A 20,840-nucleotide genomic window follows, 5' to 3' on the forward strand; every position below is an offset into this window, starting at 1 on the left:
AAGTCAAAGAGGATGAAGTGAAGCCTCTCCCTGATTAGCATTTGAAAAGAAACCCACCTTGCTGCTATACAAGTTTCAAAATGTAACATTTTCCAAGGTAGGTAGTGAGTAAAAGCTGCAGAAACTATCAAAGCAGAATTCACAGGTCACAAAGCAAAGTCCTTGAGTCTTTTTGTGCCTTTAACATGGCATTAAAACACTTTTTCCCTCCTCACATAAGGTCCAAAAGTCTGAGACCACTAGTCAAACTAGTTACAGCTTTTTGTGATGCACTTTGTAGTTTGTTTATTAGTTTGATGTGTTGGTCTACTGATGATGTCTGCCTGATCGTGGTTAGGATACAGCTTACCCAGTTACTGAAGATCCCGTTTTCAGAGTTTCATGCACTTCTCCCTTAGAAACCTTGATAGCTGACAAAGGCCCTTTATGCTTCGAATAACAATTTGCCTTTGGACAATTTCATATATAATTTCATATTTGGAAGGAGAAACAACTTTTTAACAGTTTTGACTTCATGTCAACATATTAGAGACTGTTCAACTTTGTTTTAAAATATGTTTTTAATGTTATATTAGTTTTTATATTCACTATTCATTTCTTCAGAATATGCTGTCACCCTAAAGTAGAGAGAATTATTTGTACCAATAATGCGACCACATATTGCCTGTGATAATTACAGATATAGTGAATTATTTTTTTTTTTTTCTTTCTTTCTTTGATTTATTTATTTATTGATAATTTGGGACTCAACTGAGGAGAATGTGAGTCTCTGAGTATTTGTGGTCCCGCCCACCACACCATCCGTAGCGCCTATTGGTTTCTTTGTCTGTCAATCAACTGAAGTGACAAAGGTGTTGTTGAGCCGTCTCTGACAGGTATGATGTCGCCAACAAGGCGACTGCGGCGACAGACATCGGCCGATAGTCCACTTTGTTCCGTATGTAGTTTTTAGAGTTAAACGTGATGAAAGGCTGCTTAGTTTTAAAGATAGCGGCGCAGTCTACCGGACGGGACAGGACTGAAGCCAGTGGATGTAGCCTAGCATCCTGCTAGCCCTGCGAAGAAAGGTGGCCATTGTTTGAGTTGTTGGCTAACATGGCAACGAATGCTAATGTTAGCAGCGTCGGCTAGACGGGCTTCACTGTCGTATTACTGCAGAAGATACTGGTAAGCAGCTTTTAACGGTAACATACCAGCATTAACCAATGTTTTACGTTGCATTGTAATAATTGTGAGGTATAAATGCTGCTTGTGTGACCTCTCTAAGCTACCGTTAGCCGCTGGAATTGTATTGAGACGAGTCCCAACTCCATTCATCTCCGTTGTCAGGCAGCTAGCTAACCCACTTCATTTGTTTTTACCGACCTGGCCTGTGGCTTCTATTGTGGTGGCGCGGTCGACGACAGTTTCATATCAGGTGAAGTATCGCTCAAGGCAATCTGCACACTGTTGTGTCGCATGTAACTTGACAACCCAGACGTTTTCTGAATATAATCGCCTGTTATGACAACCTTAAAGTCCCCGAATGGGTACACATCAGGCCTCGTCTACTAAAGAGCCAACAATCAGGGAGACAATTCATCCTCAGTGTTTAAATCGTATTTGTGGGCATGGGAGGTTTCTGGAGCTCCTGTCAGGCCTCAGTAAAGTGGAAGATCTCATTTTAAATAGTCACTGTGTCATATGTGCCCTGGGCTGCAGCTTCTGGAGAGTAGTAGTCCAAAACACATATAAGACAATATAATATAATTTATATATATATATATATATATATATTAGTTCTCCCCTGTCCCAATACACAAAATGTATTATTTTTAGTAAGAAAAAACCAAATGTCCTGGGCTATATGACATCACATTATTTCTGATGTTGAATTCAGCTTGTCTTCCTTTTTTATGACAAATATAAGTATGACTGTCCTAGCCTGCCTCTGACGCAGGTTAGATGTTGGAAGACGTTGGCGAGTCAAGTGACACAAGAGGTGATCTGGTAAAGCTGTGGTCAGTCAAAGGACACCTCATACGGCTGATGAGCTGACGTAACACACCTGATCTTCTTGAGTTTTGGCCAGGGCTTTAAATGGTGCACTGAATGTTTTATGAGAGGGTTGCACGTGTCTGCTGCCACTGATACATGCCCTTATTCTTTTGTTTTTTTTAATGCTGACGCAAACTAAATAAACAAAGTGTCTTCGTTTTCATGACTGAATAAACTGAATAAATAAACTGACCTTAAAAGGACAACACAATTCATACTGTTTTACTTTGTTTATATCTGCCTCCTTTCTAGCTTCAAACATGTCCTGGGGACCCTATTTTCCTCTGAGAACAGCTTGTTTATTCAGTTATGGAAAAAAATAATACTTATACGTATTATCACCTCATTAATATTGTAATATTAAAATTCTGAGTTTGAATTTCTTCTCCAAAACTACATAGTGCCCCTTTAATTCCTCTAGAATAGTATATCGATCATGATGAAAAAAATCTGCCGTATTTAGGTGGCTGGTATCTATGAGTGAGTACAATTTTATGCTGATCCCAGATCTGATGAGCCTAAATTATGTTTAAGCAGTTATGGGTGGCTTAAAATTTTGAATAATACAGGGCACCCATATTTGATATTGGATCAGTCTTGATTGAATTGAAGCGGACTGCTTGGCTTTGGCAGAGGCATGCTCTCTACTGAGTGACAATCTAGTTCTTAAAATGAATAAACCTAATATATCTAATATATAATAAAAATAATACGTCTAATATATCCCTCCCAGCTAATACATGGATTGATTCATTCATGCATTCATGTTCAATCGAAAATGGCTTGTTATCAGTGGTTATTTTTTGAATGTTATGTGGATGCTGCAGACGATTGCATAAAATGTTTGAACTGTGGGAAACACAAACGTATATTTAAGACACTGGATTGTAGCTGCAGGGAATAGTTGAACTAATCAAACTTTCTAAAAAGTAAGCTAATCATGCGGTGCTTTTGTTTCTGCTCACAGCTCTGGTCATCCTGCATGATGTGTGAAGGTCCTGTAGCCGGTGGTGAGCAGTGCCTGTCCCTCTCTCCCTCATCTTGGGCCAGCCCCCTCATTTAACCATCTCTCCTTGAAGTCTCTCTCCCGACCTGCCAAGATGACCGACAGGAAGGAGCCACCCTTCTTTAACGACGACAGCGTAGGAGCTTTTCACTACAAGCTCCCTTTCTATGACACTATGGAGCTCTTCATAGAGACCCTGACAGGGACCTGCTTTGAGCTACGTGTGCTGCCCTTTGAGGCTGTCATTTCAGTCAAGGCAAAGATCCAGAGGCTGGAAGGTAGAAAGCTGACTTATATGCCGTTTGCAAGTTTTAGTCTGCTGTTGTACACATTTTACAAGTCAGGATATTGTACTGATAGACCCAGAAATCTTTATGCCTTTATGTGCTGTTAGGGTTAGGATCAGAGGCTCTTTGTAACATAGGGAAAAAATGTATTAAAAAAATTGAATAGGCAGAAAACACCTGGTTACACTCAAGTTTAGAGTGTAGCCTTAAACCTATTGTCACCATACACCTTAATCAGTGTTGAGTAGGGCTATCATGGTATTTGAAATTCTAACTATTCTGGTGCTTAAAATCCAATATTCAACCTGTTGTTATTTGTCCTTATTTAAAATTTGGTGTATGAGCACTAATGGCCGTGCTCTGTGCCCCAGCAGTGGGTGTTTGTTAAATGTCACTTTCGCCCATTGCATGCATCGCTATTGTTGTTCTCTTCGTTTGTACACCAGAGAAAAAAAACAAGTTGTCCTGAATAACAGTTTCAAACCATCTTAGCAGTAATGTGTGGAGGCACTTTGGATTCAACATGCAAATTTGAAAAAAAGGTCAGCTTGTTTGTTGACTCTGTAAAATGCAGATGCCTTTATATAGTATAATTACCGCAACACATTTGTGGACTCACCTGTTGGCCCATCTCCCAAGTGAGGCAGCAGATGCATCACTACAGTGTTGTTCAGGATTAAGCTATGTGGGTTATATTGACATTTTAATGAAGTATCTTTTTATTCAAACTTGGCTGCCCTCTTAGCTTGCTCTTTTGTAGATCAAGATGACCTTATATATTCTGTTTTCAGTTCTGGTCAGAAAGGCCTCTCTGTGTGTGAGGAGGGGTGTCAGCCAAGCCTGTGTGTTTGTGATGGAGCATACCACCCTGCAATGAAAGGACCACTGCTCACTCACTAACGCTGGCTCACCTCCAGCACTGGGTCACCAAGTTCACTCATTGTGGGCTCGGAGAGCTTCCTGACTATGCATACACTCCATCTCAAACCAAGAAGTAGCTCTAGAGAGGCTTTGTATTCATCAGGCTGCCACCCCTCTGCTGGAGTCTTATTATTGTGGTCTCATTTTCAATAATATTCAATTCAATACGGACATACTATAGTCCAACCAACTGCATTTTCTTGACAGTTATAGCTGTTTGATGAGCTGAATTTATGGTGAGGTGACACTGTAGCACATCTGTTGTTTTCCCCTACCATTATAATGCTTATGTGCAACACCAAAGCCGTTTTGGACTCCTAAGCCGAATAAATGTAAAATTGTGTGTCAGTTAGTTTTGATGCTATCCATCTAAATTACTTTTCCGTGATCTACTTCAGTGGACTTTTTCAGTATTGTTTGTTTATCATCCACTCTAGTTGTCCAACTTTTTGTACAGAGATGTAGTAATAATAATGGCCCAAAATGATGGAAAATTGCTTCTTCTTTTTTTTTTTCACGACGAACTACCCGGACCCCCAAACCTGCCCACCTCATACTTGCACCAGTCTTCTTCAAACATAGAAAACACACTGACGTCAAATAAATGTAGATGTTTTTAATTGTCAATGCATCTGTTCTGTAATAAGCCCTTTTTCAGCAGTTACATAGTTCTGTCTTCAGGGGGCAGACGTGAATCATCTTCTGTGGTTCTATGGATGCTTCTGTTGGTAGTGTTCTCACCTTGTCTATCTGTCAGATTAGTGAACTTTGTCTTTGAAATATGAACAGGGCCTTTTCAACTTTGGCTGTTTTCTCTCCTGCCTTCTGTCTGACTGTCTGTAAAGGTATCCCTGTTGCCCAGCAACACCTTATCTGGAACAATTTGGAGCTGGATGATGAACATTGTCTGCATGACTATGGGTAAGTCTATTCCTCCCGACCCTTTCTGTGCTTCAGAGCATTGTCACTGAGGCAAATTCACACAGACAACAAAGGCTTGTGAGAGCAATTACCAGCAATATGTTTGAAAACAGGCTGTGTACGTCTAGAATCATTTGCATGTGCACTTTAAAAGCCTCTCAGCTGCAGTGGTGACTCAGTTTAAATTCAATTCAGCATCTTGTAAATGTGCCAGAGATGTGGAGCCTGGATGTGACAAGTGACACACTGGTCATATTTAGAGAGGTGGCCCCTCCACTCTTGTCATTTTATGAGATGCCAACCTCACCCTCCAGTGCTCTGCTGGCTGCAGATGGTGGTTATTGTTATGAATGTTTGTCACTTAATTTTCCACATGAACAGCCTCTGGTGAGATCTTGCTCGGCTCGCCTATCACACTGCAGCATGCTTTTGAAGTTCTAGATGCAGAGGCGTAGGCAATGAGACATCTGCTCATATGAAACAAATGTTCCAGTGGAATTCCCAGTCATGCGCTTAAGTTCATCTGGAAATCATCCTGACCCTTGAAGTGTTATTTACTTTAGATCAGAGCCTTTCCCCTCTGCCTCACAAGTAAAGTATTTTCCCCCAAATGTAAATATGTTGCCTCCTGTTATTTCCTTCTGTCATTAGAATTACATGCACTGGGGAATGGGTTACATTAATGTTTACTTATGCTGCTTCTGTTTTTGTTCGTAGCATTGCAGAGGGCTGCACTTTGAAACTAGTCTTGGCTATGAGGGGAGGACCTATTAACACCAGGAGAGGTAAGGACAAAATCAAAGAACCATACACTCACATGGTGGACATCTGTAGTTAGAGATCATCAGTGCAGTGCCCACTAAAAACATGCTGCTCCAAAGGGGCCCATTGGTTGTTCTGTGGTATTGCTGCTTGCAGCTTTTGAGAAAAGCTCAATCAAAGAAAATTACACCTGACTCCAAGCTTCTGTAGGTACTGAGCAATACACGTGCAGCAATGAGAGAGGCATCCCAGAGCAGCAGATAGTGCTGCCAAGAAATGGTAACCAATTTTAGCCCTTGAGGCTAGTGTTAGTTAACTTAAAATCTACCCTCCAGTTAACTCTGAAGACTAAAAAAACCTGTATTCTAATTTTGTTTTTGAAACTTGTTGCATCACGCTAATCTCTGTTTTGTTAACGTCTGCTTCCCCACAAGAACACATGATCTGGTGCATTGCTCCTTCTTGTATGATAATCTTGTCTGTAATGTGCGATGTCCCATTATTTTAAAATCTTCTTGTGTCTGCATGGTTAAGATTAAAGAGAAGAAAATCTGTAGAGTTTCTCCTTATGTGTGTTACACATCCAGATTTCTAAGTGGGTGAGAAGTGCTGTAGTGTGAGGCCAACGTCAGTCTGCAGAGGCATAAAGCCAGAGCACTGAAGTCATGCCCCTGCTGCTGCACAGAGCAGTGTACATCAATACATGATTATACATATATACGCATGATTATATATACGCGTGTCCAAATTGCACCAAATTTGACACTTTACTTCCTCGGGTCCTCAGCAACAAACCTGCCAGATTAGATCAAATCTGAAGAACTGTTCTTGAGATATGCTGTTTAACCGCAGAACCCCCTCTATTTTTTTGTCAGTAACCATGGAGGATCCTGTCAAAGAGGTGGCTGACCTGATGGAGAGCACAAAGGAGGAGGGTTGGGAGAAAAACCTGTCCAATAAGCAGGTCACATTTGTGGTCTATCGTGAGGGAGACCAGCTAAACTTCTTCCGAGTGGTTGACAGGGGAGATGGCACCCTGACCCCCCTGTCTGAATCAATGAGGTTCAGGATATTTTCATAATGTCTATGTTGTTTTAAACAGAAATGAGCATATTATTATATTTTTATCCATCCAAATATTGATATTATGCATATAAAGAGTTGAGCCAGGGCTTTGCTCCTATTGGTCATCATTAAACCTTCAGTTTATAAATATGAACAGAGACTATTGCATCAGGTTCTGAATATTAAGAATAGTGCAAGCAAAGGTAAATGAGGCACAAATTAAGAACATACATTAATTAAGTATAATTGTACAGCCGGTGCAGAGTTGAGTACTTAACATTGATTATTCAGTGGTATTTGGAGGTCTTTGCACCTGAGTTCATGCTCATTGTACTGACAAATGTTGCAATGAGCAGGGCCACTGAGGAGACTGCTGTTTTTGTTCGACCACTAATAGGAAGAATGTTTTTGTGCTCATATTTTCCAGCGGTGGCTCAGTGTACGATGTGTGTGCAGAAGAGGAGGAGGATGGAGAGGGTTGTGCAGCTGCACAGCAGAGCCTTGAGAACTCCATTACCATGAACAAAATGAAGCTACTCAAAGCCAAGATGGAGGACATGAACCTCAACAAGAAGGTTGGAAGATGCTGAGATTAAAATTGTACTGCCTAATAATAATTAGAAACCGGCATTGTGGCCGCCTTGTTTTATTTTAAGCAGCCTATTTTCAAATTTGTATTTTTCATTGATAAAATAGTGAAACCAAATGATGTTTAATAATCCTGCTTGTCATAATCAAACTAAAAATGTTATTAAACTGCACTGGTTTGATCATGTTTTCTATGTTCATAATTAATGTATCCAAGCAGGTTGAATCAAGTGATGAGATAACCACTATAATTTTGCAGAATGGAAAAATGTTGAATATGTGCAGTACTTGTGAGGGGCTGCTGTGGCATAATCTGACTGTCTCTGTCTGTGTCTCTGTCCTCCAGCCGAAGAAGTCGGCAAAGATAAAGCCACGGCCCCCCATCAGCCCACATCCCTTCAGTGGCTCTGTAGGACCTTCCAGCACGCGACACCATCATCGCCTCTTTCGTTCGTTCCCCCAGATCAACCAGCCATGGCAGACAAACTCACAACTACCTCCAATCCCTGACCATAAATCCTTAGATCCCTCCTCACCCTCTGCTGCTGCAGCTCCCGCCCACTTGTCCATCCCTCGACGACCTCCTCCCTCTTTCTACTCGCCTTCTTGTTACATGCTTCAGGAGCAGGAGGTATGGGACACATGTCCACCATTTGCAAAGATCCGCCCCCCTCCCAAAGTGTCCCGGTTGGACATTGGCAGCAACAGGTTGATGAGGGACTGCGTGTACCCTCAGCTCCCTCCACTGTGTATCAGGGGGCCACCTGAAACCACCTTTGACACAGCCGAGTCTGCAGCAGAGGCAGTCGGGCTGGGTTTATTAGAGGAAGCTGCTGGACTGGTGGTGCCAGCACAACCTGGAACTCCATTTGGGGAATTATCAGACCCCTTGAGTCTGGATGTGTCCACCCAGCCAGAGGGAGGTCATCGGTCCCTTGAGGTTGGGGCGCAGCACCAGCTGCCGCTCTCCCCTTCCCCACTCAGCACCTGGACTCTAGGGACAAGTGATGCTCTCACCAACAGGGCTGATAGGACACAGCTTGGGACAGCATTTCATATCAGCCCTCCTTCTCCTTTGCCTGCCTCCGCCTCACAATCCACGTCTACGAGACTGCTGCCTCAGCCTTTTGATTCCACTCTGTCCTTTTTACAGCCCAACCTTCAAGCACAATCATCTGCACAAGTGAAGCCAGGAGACACATCCCCTCACCCCCCCACCCCCTCATCATCTCATCCGCCACGCCTTCGTGGTGTTAAAGTGGAGTCACCTGGCAAGAGGCCAGAGGTTATCTCCAAGAGAGAAGCAAGAGGCATTACTAAGATGGCCAACCAAGCCTGTAAAGAGCCAGTGGGGTCCCTGACCAACTCTGAACTCTTGGCTTCTCTTTCTACAAGGGCTCCAGACAGCAGCAACAGCAGGGACAGTCTTGGAGAGAGTGTGGGACTTGCACTGGCATCGCCTCCTGCCACTGCCTCAGGACAGGGCAGCCTTGGCTCCAGGCTGCCATCCATCCCAACTAACAGGCTCCTTCAGGATGATCTCATAAGACAAATGTCACCGTTGCACCGAGCAGCAGCCTCTTTCATGGTGAGCACAGATAGGTGTCAATGTTAGCTGCTAAGACAGGTTTTGTGAGACTGTTGTAATGCTCAGTTTTGTTGCTTTTGAAGAATTTATGTGAGTCTTCAAACAATGGGTTCTGTGAATTGCTCTTCCTTAGATGTGAGTAATATTAACAGAATTCATTCTAATCCGCAAACGTCGCAGATGCTTAAAAGTAAAGTAGAGGTGCTGATAGAAGTTTCTTGTCTGTAATTGTCACAGCAATAGCTTGACATGACAGATCTCAATAGGGTTCATCATATTCATTCAAATTACTTTATTTTTTCAGTCGACCAGAAATACAGATTTTCAAAAACTGCAAGCATTATATTGTCAAGTATTTGAGATGACGTGCTGTGACAAATTTCTTAAAGAACCAACAATTAAAAAGCACACAATGTACGGATGAAAAAATTAAATACCAACACATTGCTTACCTGTTGAAACACTTTATTAGGGCAGTAGTTAGACATCATCAGGCATTGACCCATATCAAAATTAATCTCTGCAGCACACACATCACACATAAATTTAAAAAAATGTGTCTCGTAAATATGTTAGATACACAGGGACGGATGCAAATATTGGTGATGATTGATAAGTCAAAAAAAATCCCCTTCCCCTCTTCCAGGATCATCCATTTTGTCAATTTCTTTTTGTCTCTCAAATGGTGTTTGTTTGTCCTGCTGCATAAACTTGAACAATTGTGTAAAATTGAAATTATAAACCTCGCATTTTTTGATTTAGAGTCCATTCCTTGCAAAGATATTGTACATACCTTTTATCACTTTACCAGTAATATTGACTACTTTCAGCTCTCTTCCAGCACAGATTTTTCTCAAGAAAGAGCCCTGCAATATTTTTTATTCATTTGCTCTTGAAAAACGTTTAATGTTGCTGTTTCTCATGTCGTTTCTCAGGCCACCAACACTCTTGCATCAGCTGGGGGAGTCATGGCTCCATTCGGGAGAATAGGTAAGGGAGACGCACAAACTCCTTTTATGTTGTCATAAAGCCCAAGTATATTAAAGGAATTGCTGCATTTACAGCCACCTGTTGTATTTCAAAAAGCTGTTAGTTCAGAACTGTGTGCTAGGAAGCTGCGCCTAAGAGCCAGTTCTTGAAAGCTGCAGTCACATACAGAGAGGACGTTGTTATGTGAAAGCTGTCCGTGCATGTTGTATGAGCACTACAACAAAGCCCCGCAAAGGCTTTAAATATTCATTATTGCTACAACTGCACAAGCAGCACACACAACAGAAGGCGCCAGGCCTGCACACGAGCAAACTAACTTATTTATGTCAGGCGCTGATATGCTTACACTATTCACAGAGAGTATGGATAGATGTGTACGAATCAATACGCCAAGTCGAGAGTCAAGGTTCTCAATTTTCCTTTATTACTTGACATTTGATTATCAGTATCAGTGTTTCCCACAGGCCGAGAATTTATTGATGGTGGTCACAGAGTCCACTGCAAACAGCAGTGACCTGCCAAACTAAAGGCTGTACCTGAAGTACTTTCTTTTTAGTCTGTTAGAGTTGTGAAAAGAATATATAAATCATATAGGAAAAAATGTATTCCAGAATAAATCTATCTTACAGAGACACTACATGTAAGTATGCTAAATCTGGTGTTCACACCTCCATGAGTTATTCAAAACGATTAAATTGCTCCTCAAGCTTGTTTTGTTTTTTAATCCTAATTGAACTCCTGGGGTCTGTTTATTAAAAACAAAGTCTGAAATTTCTCATTTACATATTTTATTCAGAATGCTTCAGAGACACCATGACCGTAATTACAGCTTTTGGGGTTACCTTTTTGCAGCTTTAAATACACAAAACTTTTGTGGCATTTTTTCTTATTCTTCCCCGTAGATGTCCTCATGCACTGTAAGGAATTGAAAACTGTATTTTCAGCAGGGTTAGGGTCAGTGTGGACTCTCAAAGGGCCACTTAAGAACAGTTGGACTTAAATCCAATCTGTTATGATTTCTTTCTGTGATATTGCTCTTTTTTTATATTTTTTCCCAATGATCCAACTATTTTTGACATCAACATGGTTTCCTCTACACAGATGTGGTGTTCAGTCATTAACTGCTGGCTAACTGCTCTGCAAAATCTACATGCAAACCACACACAACATATGTTGTTAATGCTTTATTTTACAAGTCTTTAATTTCCTTATAGTTTGTCAGTGGGTTCCTGGAAGGAAAAAGAAAAATAATGTACTGTAATACTAATTACAGGGGAAAAGACAGTTGGATAAAGTTTTCAATGATAAATTAATAATGGCTTTAAATGTTCCCTTTCAAAATAACTCATAGTCTGAGTTATTTATACTGTACTCATTGTTCCTTCAAGGAAACTTCCTTGGAAATTATTAGGAAAGTACAGACCTGTAAAATAAACCATAATTGAATTGGTCAGTAAAGCAGATTTATTGTTCTTAGAAAAACCCATTGTGCTCCAGCTGCTCCAGCTACACCAGCTTTCACAAAAATCTCATTATGCCCCATTAAAATATTGGAGCCATATCCGCTCTTATCAGTGACTGAACTGCAGAGCAACACAAGCAAAACACAGGCAGCAGTTTAAATGAAGATATCAACACTGACAGAGCATGTGAAACAAGCTGAGATGCACAAAAGAGTCACACAAAAGGTCTCTACAGTGCTGCTGTGGGTGCAGTAAACATACATATCAGATCATCTGTATTAAATGAGTGGGATTAGGATTTGGAGCAAAGAAGATTTAATTGGGACAGCCCTTAATTAATATAATCAAATTCAAGTTGGGTCTATTACACAAGAGGATATGGAAAATGTGCATGGGTCTGAATATATTTGAACCCACCCTACACTGTAGCAGATTTAAGTGCGCATGAAAAATAAAATCCAATCCCACGCCCAGCAGCTTGACAGAGAGCTTCCTGTACCTTCATCACAGAGCTGTCAGTTTTATCTGTATGTTTCTGTACCCTCACGGCTCACAAACCTAGCTGAGCTGCATGCTCCCACAGACACGATTATCACGGGTACAAGCTGACATAAACCGGTGTTCCCTGACTGGGGAAATGAGCTGTTTATTTACTGACATATTTTCCTAAAATAATGATAGGTTAATGGTTCATGTGCGGAAGCCTGAAAAATTTCCTGAAACCCTTTTTCAAATGGAAATGTACATAACTGACGACTATCTGCACCATTGCAGGAAAAGCAGTGTCACAAATGTACTGTTTACCTCTTGTCTGATTTACAGCAATTATTTTAAAATTCACACCAAGCTTGAAATGAATTGTAAGGACTGACAAAGAGACCCTAGATAAAACAACATAAATGTGACGGTATGAACAGTGTGTTTTTAAAGGATTATTTTCTGGCAAATCTTTTCCTGTGGGTATCAGGTGACAGACATTAAGCAGACATGATGCGTGATAAGAAAACACTCTTGTGCTCAATGAAACCGCAATAAAATAGAAACTTAGACAAAACAAAGTGAAATGGCTGAAGACTGACAGTTTTTCAGAAATGTTTGGTGAGATTTAAAAGCATATTGCATTTCTGGCCACACTCCAGTATGTGATTTCACAGCAGGTGTTTTGCCTTTTGACAGCTGGTGAAAACGGCTGCTTTGACATCACTGCTGGGGTTTGGTCAGAAGTACAATATGCCTACTGAGTAGAGAGAACTGATATTTTTCTCCCTTGCGGGGTTCTCTGTTGATCTAACCTTTTATGGCTTCATGGTTACTGTGATGATCTAGCTTGAGTAAATTTGAGGCCTGTAAAAACATTAAACAAGAACAAATCAAAGAAAATGGCTTTGTCAGAAAGTAGAAAAAGAATATAAATATTAGAATATAAAAGGTTCCTTAAATCTTCAGTTAATCTGTGTGCAAACACCAGGAACACTCATGGTATCCTTTACAAGAGTTGGGCTCAATCTGATGTCATTTGTCCATGTACTGATCCAGGTTCCATAGTCTGATGTTTTTCTGATTTATAAATAATGTAATGTAATTTTAAGCCCCAAGCCAAAATATTGTAGCAGAAAGTAATTAAAGATAAATGACTAGAACTTTATTTATTTATTTTGTTGAGTTATGTTCTTAAACAAGAAAGAGAGTGGGGAAGGAAGTCGGCGAACTTGACTTAACGTTACGTGAATAAAACTTGAAAACATGACCTCATACATGAATTTCTTTGTCCGAGTCGCATCGGATAGATTTTCTTCATCAGTGTGGGTTGTTTGATGATGAAGACTGCAACAATGTGATGCGTCTTTTGTTTTGATTGATATAAAATTGCCTTTCAGAATCAGATCAGAACTAAAAGTTACATGATTAAACAGTGTCTAGATTAATCCCTGGCACTGGTACAAACCTTCTCACCACATACTTGGTCATTCCACACTCGAGGCTGTAAACTAAATAAAAAATGTTTCCCCAAATCTCAGGCACTCCATCATACCACCTACCTCCAGTCAAGGCTCCCACTGGCACCAAGAAGAAGAGCTCAAAGCACTGCTTCCTCTGTGGCAAGAAGACTGGCCTGGCCACCAGCTACGAGTGCAGGTATCAGTGCCTCCTGCATTTCCACCTGCACTCTCTCTCACACACACGCTTCCTGACTCAAAATCAAATCTCTCCCTGTTTGTCATTCTCGTCCTTGAAGCCATCCCTTTTAGTAGAAAGTGGTCTTTCCCTAGTTCAGCATTTTGTCTCTCAGCTGTCTCTCCAGTGGAAACACATCTCTGTTCACTGCTTGTTCTGCCACAAGTTATTAACATTATCAAAGTTTCTCCCTATGACATCAATGTGGATCACTTCCCTCCCTCGGGCTTTGTCCAGGGCGAACACACTGACTCTGATGCAACAGTGTGTAACTCTAATCTCTTAACACCAGCCACTTGAAGTGGAGCCCCCGACTGTGTTCAAAAGACGACTGATAGCAGTTTTGTCAAATGGTAAACTTCTGTGATTAAATGAGTAATGTAATTTTCTCACTATTAGTGCTTACAAGTTAAGCAGATATCTGAAATAGTGTCGCTCTTTTTTACTAAAAGACTAATGGGAATAGAAAGATTAAAGCACATAATGGAGGCTTTCAGTCTTAAGTATTCGTTGCTATGGGGGAGTTAAAATCAGAAGGGAGTAATGTGACTCGACATCAGCAGAGCAGCCTGATGACTGAGCAGATGATGTTTGCTGATGGAGAAACGGAGTGCTTTTATTTGCTGACTTTGAGGTTTCATGAGGAACATATTATAAATAAAGTATTGTCTTTTGTAAATGTTTGCGTAAACAATACATAGCAGTCCAGGAACCATTTAAGGCAGGTGCTCGACCAACTCTATGTTTGTACAATCTAATGTGATGTATATGTTTTACAAACTCCTTTTGCTTACGTTGCACCTCTACAGTCTACAGCTATGGCATACTTTTTTTACCGTTAGCTATTTAGCTTAGCGTTATTTTTGTGTATAGTGATTTAAACATTTTCGATAATTTAGATAATCATGTAGGTGCTAAAAAGCTCCTAAAAAGCTCTGCATACTGCTTACTTTCACAAGACGGTGTACTTCAGTCACTTTCATTTTTGGCAGCTCTTCCAGCATCAAGTATGAAAAAGAGCCACGGTGACTTCATGTTAGCATGTGGCTACCTAACGTCTGTCACAGTATCTATCTATCTAAATGATATTGCACGCAGTTGCATATCAAAAATACATAATACGCATAATACACAAAAGAATAACATCAGGCTGGTGGCCATTAAAATGGACATTAAAGTCCTCATTCAGACCTGCTGGAGCAAGTGTACCCCGGTGTGTTTTGTATACATACTGAAAAAAATCTGTTGACTTGAATGTTTCAGGTGTGGTCACAACTTCTGCGCCACGCACCGCTACGCAGAGACTCATGACTGCACCTATGACTACAAGAGTGCCGGACGGCGATTTCTACAGGAGACCAACCCTCTTGTCAGTGCCCCCAAGCTGCCTAAGATCTAGACCCGACAACCTTCACCTCTCACAAGGGACGACCGGAAGAACTGCAGGTTAAACTGAACGAACAGGAGAGAATCTACAGAGTTCATTCTAATATAAAGAAGGAACTTATTCACCACTGTGTGCTTTTTTTTATCAGCCAAGTTTGCTTAAAATTTTAAATGGAGTACTCTGTAAAGCCAAGTTTGAACAAACGAGAGAAGACTAAAATGGCACAGAAACTACTTATCACCTCTCGACAATGTGAAGATGTTTATCCTTTTTATCTGTTACCTTTTTCTTTTTCCATTGCTCAAAAACAAAAGAATTGAGAAAAAACCTGTGCATGTATGTAGGTAGTTTTTGCTAAATATATCTGCTGCACGTTCAGACATATCTATTTTTAGTTTTGTCAGCCTTTTTTTTTTCTTTTATAAATAGGACCGCTGATGACTTCTCATCCGACAAGTCTTTGACAGATGCACTTTAGAACTATCATATTTATACATTTGACTCTCTTATTGTTGCGGGGAAGGATACTTAATTTTCCGTGTTTGTCTTTTGAAGTGTTTATGTTGTCGTCATCCAGATTTTTTATATTCTACACCTCTTAACGTCTCTCTTACATGGGCACATACATACCGACATCACTAATGACATATTTCTTAAAAGAGAACAAACAGTACACCCAATTATTGATGAAATACTTAATATTTATTAATGAATATTTAAATTCAAGGTTGGTTTTTGAAATAGCGAGTATGCAACGTGTGTAGGTGTGAATGTCAGTTGTAATCTGTAATCCTATTAAGTAAAGTGTATTAGGATTGGGGCAGTGGTTATGGTATTTATGATGTGTCTGTGATTAAGGTGGTTGCCATAAAAAAAAAAAAAATCTTTTGTAAGTCTTTTTTTATCACTCAGCTGTTGCAAAAACTTTAAATGCTGTTATAGTATCTACAGGGGTTTGATCTAATAAAGTTTCTTTCCGTACATACTGTAGATGACTGGTCTAAGTGTTTGTTTCACACCTTTAACAGATAGTCCTGCTCTCTCATTTCCCTCGAGTGGTCTCAAGTCTTGCTGTTGCAGTTCCTCATTATTTGCACACTGAATATTTGACCTATCCTGCCGCTCGCCCTTAATAGTTTTCATATTGCTGTCAAGTGGGTACGTGACTGTCTGTTTCGTATCACTGACTCATTCTTGTTGCAGTACCCTGTCCTCCTGACTCAGACCCACGGCCGGTTCCTTAGCAACAAGCTAAAATTTCTCCAAACCTGTTGCACACTAGACCCCCTTACCTTCCTAAGTCCAGGTAAAGTTTGACCAAATTTGGGTGATGAAGACATCTTGTTAGGGCATCCTTCATTAGCAGTTTCATCTCAGGAAAGACTCTGACTCCGCTGTTATCTGCTAATTACTTTTACTCAGCAGGTTGCTTGTTTTAAGTGCCACAACAAGTTAACACCCTTTATTTAAAAAAAAAAAACACAAGCTTGTGTGTGAGCCTGTAATTTGTTTTGGGCGTTTATTCTTTGTGTGTAAATGACTAACCGTAAATGTTGGATATCCCTCGTGGAAAACAAAAAAAGCTCTGTTTGAAATGCATATTTATAATTGTGTCGGGGAGAGCACTCCAAAGCGCTGGCTTGTTTATGTGCACACATGCAAAACACTAATTCTGGAGAGGAGTGCAGATAATGTTGCAATCGGCAAATTCCAGAGCACCGTGTATATTGAAAAACATTGACTGGTGAGTCACCGAGTAGAAAGGTTCAATCGAAAAGTCATTTTTCACTTTGCTTTCACTTTGGATGCTGTTCCCGTCCAACAGACAAACCCTGACCTCAGCCACGTCTCACTGTTTTTATCCTCACTTTCCTCCTTCATGTTGTCTGGCTTTGATCCAAGATAATTGGTCTGTGCAGCATATACTTCTGAAACTGCTTAGTCCCTGCTGGCAGATAAATGCACCTTAGCTTTGAGAGGGGCATCTTTTTCAAAAAAAGGAAGGCGTTTACAGAGGCCTCCAGATGAATTTGAGAAAAATACATCATGCGGATTTTATTTCAAGCTGCATAGGACTGCAGCTGAAAGTGCCGTTATTACACAAAGTTTTTCTGCCAAGTTCTGACAGAATTTGTTATGTAGCTGACAGAAAGTGATCAATGAAATATGTGAAAAATCAGTTTTTGAATGATAATCACAACATGTCAAAGTCTAGTCACTGGGAGTACTCCGTGGAGAAGCCAAGCAGTTGCCAAGGCTACTATTGATTAAAACCTGGCCACTCCACTGGCATTTGTGCATACCAACACCTTTCAGTTCAGTTCAGGCTGCAATTAACAATTATTCCCACTGTGTCACTAATTTCTGCCCCATTAAAGCTGCTGTAAGTGACATTTGTATCAGTATAAGTGTTACATAGCTCTATATTCAAAAGTAATCACTGTTATGGAGCGTTTGGTCAGTAACCCACGTCTCTCCTCCTGCTCATGCCGTAAAAGAGAAAAGAAAATGTTCCGGTATCCCAGCTTGATTTATCCAATCAGGACAAAGAGCTCCATAAAGAGGCGGTCCTGTCTGTGTGTGAATGTGCAGACAGCAGGATCCTCCTGTTTGCTTCTGTGTCTGGTGATTACTGATCCACGTTAATGTAGTGAAGTGGAGAGGAGGGAGGGGATCGCCAACAGAACGGACAGGAAGTTAGCTAAGACGACAACAACGCTTACAGCAGCTTTAATCAATTACATGTTCAGTCTATAAAATGTCCGAAAATGGTGAAAAATGTTTGTCAGTGTTTTCCCGAAGCCCAAGATGAAGTCCTCAAATCTCTTGTTTTATCCACAAGCTGACAAAACTGCTGCCTGTGAAAAGAGCTGCATTTTCTGTGGTTCTGGAGGAGGTTTGTCATGTCCGACAAGTGAAGTGACATCACAGGTATCTCCGCTTGGAGACTACACATTTCAAACAAATCCTACGATACAAGCTGGTGCTTGGTGTATGAGGGACTTGAGTATTTTTGGCTTAAAGGGAAGTGTAGGAGCACTTTTGGCGCTTCAACCATATCAGAAACAGAATATTTGGGCCTGTGCTGCATGGACTTTGACAATGCTTTTTAAAATCTGAGTTGTGAGTCCCAAGTGTAACATTAAACTGCTCTCCACTTTTTCCAACAGTGGAATCTTGTCATTCTCAAACCACAGTGTACCGTTCGGGATATACAGGTTTTTATTTTGGCTCGCTTCAGCTGCTTCTTGAGTGAAACAGTCTTCCACTGGTCCTGTGCAGTGGGTAACACAAACACAACAAACCAAATGTCTATTTTCTGTTTCAGGATTGTTCAGCTTGCCTCTTCCAGCTCGGCAGCTCTGCCAAGTGCTGCAAGTCTATATTTTGCACGGACAGAAAAACAATGCTTTGTTTTCTTCTCTCGTACATGGCTTTTAGACGAAGAAATCCAGCTCAGTGGAGTCGGCAGAGAACATATTCAGTGCCAAAATGTGCTCAGCTCTGGAACGGATTCTTTGAAAACATACCACATTTCAGGTTGCTGATTACCAATTAAATAGTAAAGCTTTAGGAAACTTGAACTGCACCATTTCCTTTGCTTTTTCTGTGTTTTTTGCCTCTAAAATGTAGTTATATAATGTAGTTATATTACTGCCAAATATACAGGCTGAGATTTGTTATGCTGCAATCATCATCTGCGATCATTAATGAGCACCTGACTGTGGTTGGATCTCTCAGACTCTAAACTCTGAAGTTTGCATGAACTGGCATAATGAGGAACAAGCTGAAACTAACTAGAAAGTAACAAACATGAAGTACACACAAGTTTGTCAGCTGTAATGCAGCTGAATGTGAGACCTCAAAGCTCATCTTCATCAAGTCTTTACAGGATTTATTCTGAACGTATTTGTACTTGTTCTGGAATCAAAACACAGTCAATTACCACTCAACATTGTCTGTCGCCCTAAAGCATAACCGTGTATGAAATAAGGGTGTTTACTCTGCTGAGTCATGTGTGCACGGGTTCGACAATGAAGGACTACCAGTCTGACTGGTTCACTGTACCACTGTAAAAGAGCAGGAAGGTCACACACTAAAGTTCGGAGGAATTTTTGAACAGCTCCACTCCCACCTATTAACAGACCAAACCTCCCGGCACAAACTTCTTCTACTTGTCTACCTGTCTGGGTTTCCCAGCACCACCTGTCTTCCATCCTTCCTCTTTCTTAACAACCCTTCTTATAGACTTTACTCACACACCCTGTTCTAATCGTTACAGGGGAAATTATAATTGTCCGTTTGCCCGGTTGCTGGGGTTGGTTCCACCCGTCAAACTCAGTATTAAAGCTTCTATTCTCCTCGTGTAAGAAAAATGAGTAGCCTCTTAAAGGATAAGTTCACCCAGTGATGAAAATTCAGTCATCATCTGCTCACCTCCATGCCGAATGCTGAAAGGTAAAGCTTTTGTAGTCCACCAAACATTTCTGGAGCTTCACAGCAAAACAGCGTTGCATCATTCTCCTAAACAACTGAAGTAGACGGGGACTTGTTTTAAAGCGAGCCAAAAAAAAGGAAAAACATAAAATGGCTCAAAATAGCTTGTTCGGTGTAATCCAAGTCTCAAGAAGCGCTGTGATCCCAAACTGACTTGAAAAGATGTGATTAACACCCTTTATATAGCTGAAATCTTCACTGCTAAGCTAACAGTGTCAGCGTACAACCCGGCCAGAGGTGGGAGTGCGAGTTCGATCGAGTGTAATATAATCAAGCTGTATGAAGCGTTTCTTGTTTTATTTCTCTTGTATGTTTATGTTTAAGCCACCATCTACTTCAGATGTTTAGGAGAATGCTGCAAGGCCGTTCTGCTGGACCACAGGACTTCACCTGACTTTCCTTCGACAAGAGGCTCGGTAGAAAACTACTGAGTTTTCATTTTTTTTAGGAGAACTCATCCTTTAAGTTCTTTAAATGTGGTGAAAAAGCTGTTTGCGTATCGACACCGCAGCTGTGTTTCACTTCCCTGCCCCTCTTTTACACAACAAGCCTCATCCTAATCTCTCCATGCCACGCAGTAAGACAGCCTGTATCTCTCTGACGCAGAGACACATGAACGACCGTTTGGCAGACTCACTTCTGAGGTGCCCACATGGTCCAGACAGCGGACAGAGGCTCCGTTGTCCCACCCCGAGGACGGAGTGGCAGACTGTGCATCAGTAATAAGCCCCAAACACAATGACAGGTTTCACAGAGACAGAGCCGAGGCTTTGAGTCAACAGAGGATACGGTCCCTCGTTTAAGAAGTGAGCCTCTTCCCGACATACTGCACTGTGACTGTTGGAGTTACAGTAGGCTCCATCACTCCAGTTAGGTCAGTCGTATAGTACACTGCAGGCCATTCATGATCTAATAATAAAGACCATTGTACCAGAAAATATTAATAAAGTCTGACAGATTGGAGCCATTTCCTGAGAATTGTTTTCTACAGCCTGATAACAAACCTATGAGGTGATTTACAGGAAATCTGATGTCATAATCAGAAACATCTAAAATAATTAATGATGATAAAAAATTATGTTTGTCATCATTTTTAAAGAAATAATGAAAAATCCACTCCCTGGCAGAGTAAGACGAGAACACTGACGCCACT

The 20,840-nt window shown here is 40.9% G+C and overlaps 1 protein-coding gene across 3 annotated transcripts; it reads left to right on the forward strand.

Annotated features, from left to right (window-relative positions):
• Positions 1 to 824: 824 nt before the first annotated feature.
• zfand4 (zinc finger, AN1-type domain 4) lies at positions 825 to 16,180 on the forward strand. 3 transcript variants are annotated; one of them, XM_084376449.1, is made up of 11 exons: positions 825 to 1,167; positions 1,268 to 1,417; positions 3,005 to 3,321; positions 5,097 to 5,172; positions 5,890 to 5,957; positions 6,810 to 6,996; positions 7,427 to 7,574; positions 7,934 to 9,175; positions 10,111 to 10,165; positions 13,647 to 13,764; positions 15,067 to 16,180. In XM_084376449.1, exons 3-11 carry the CDS (start codon positions 3,138 to 3,140, stop codon positions 15,200 to 15,202), a joined length of 2,214 nt encoding a protein of 737 aa, XP_084232575.1. In that variant the 5' UTR covers positions 825 to 1,167; positions 1,268 to 1,417; positions 3,005 to 3,137; the 3' UTR covers positions 15,203 to 16,180. The 3 variants fall into 3 exon arrangements, with proteins under 3 accessions (XP_084232575.1, XP_084232577.1, XP_084232576.1); XM_084376451.1 differs by having other exon boundaries at positions 1,330 to 1,417; XM_084376450.1 differs by lacking the exon at positions 1,268 to 1,417.
• The last annotated feature ends 4,660 nt before the right edge of the window (positions 16,181 to 20,840 follow it).

The sequence above is a fragment of the Pagrus pagrus genome, assembly GCF_965226575.1.
Source record: "Pagrus pagrus genome assembly, chromosome: 15".
NCBI classification, from domain to species: Eukaryota; Metazoa; Chordata; class Actinopteri; order Spariformes; family Sparidae; genus Pagrus; species Pagrus pagrus.

What these genes read in the sequence shown, in the direction of transcription:
- zfand4 (XM_084376449.1), top strand. Translation starts at nt 3,138, where the DNA reads ATGACCGACAGGAAGGAGCCACCCTTCTTTAACGACGACAGCGTAGGA. An exon ending in AAAGATCCAGAGGCTGGAAG is followed by an intron (nt 3,322 to 5,096) that starts GTAGAAAGCTGA and finishes CTGTCTGTAAAG; the next exon opens with GTATCCCTGTTGCCCAGCAA. An exon ending in CATTGTCTGCATGACTATGG is followed by an intron (nt 5,173 to 5,889) that starts GTAAGTCTATTC and finishes TTTTGTTCGTAG; the next exon opens with CATTGCAGAGGGCTGCACTT.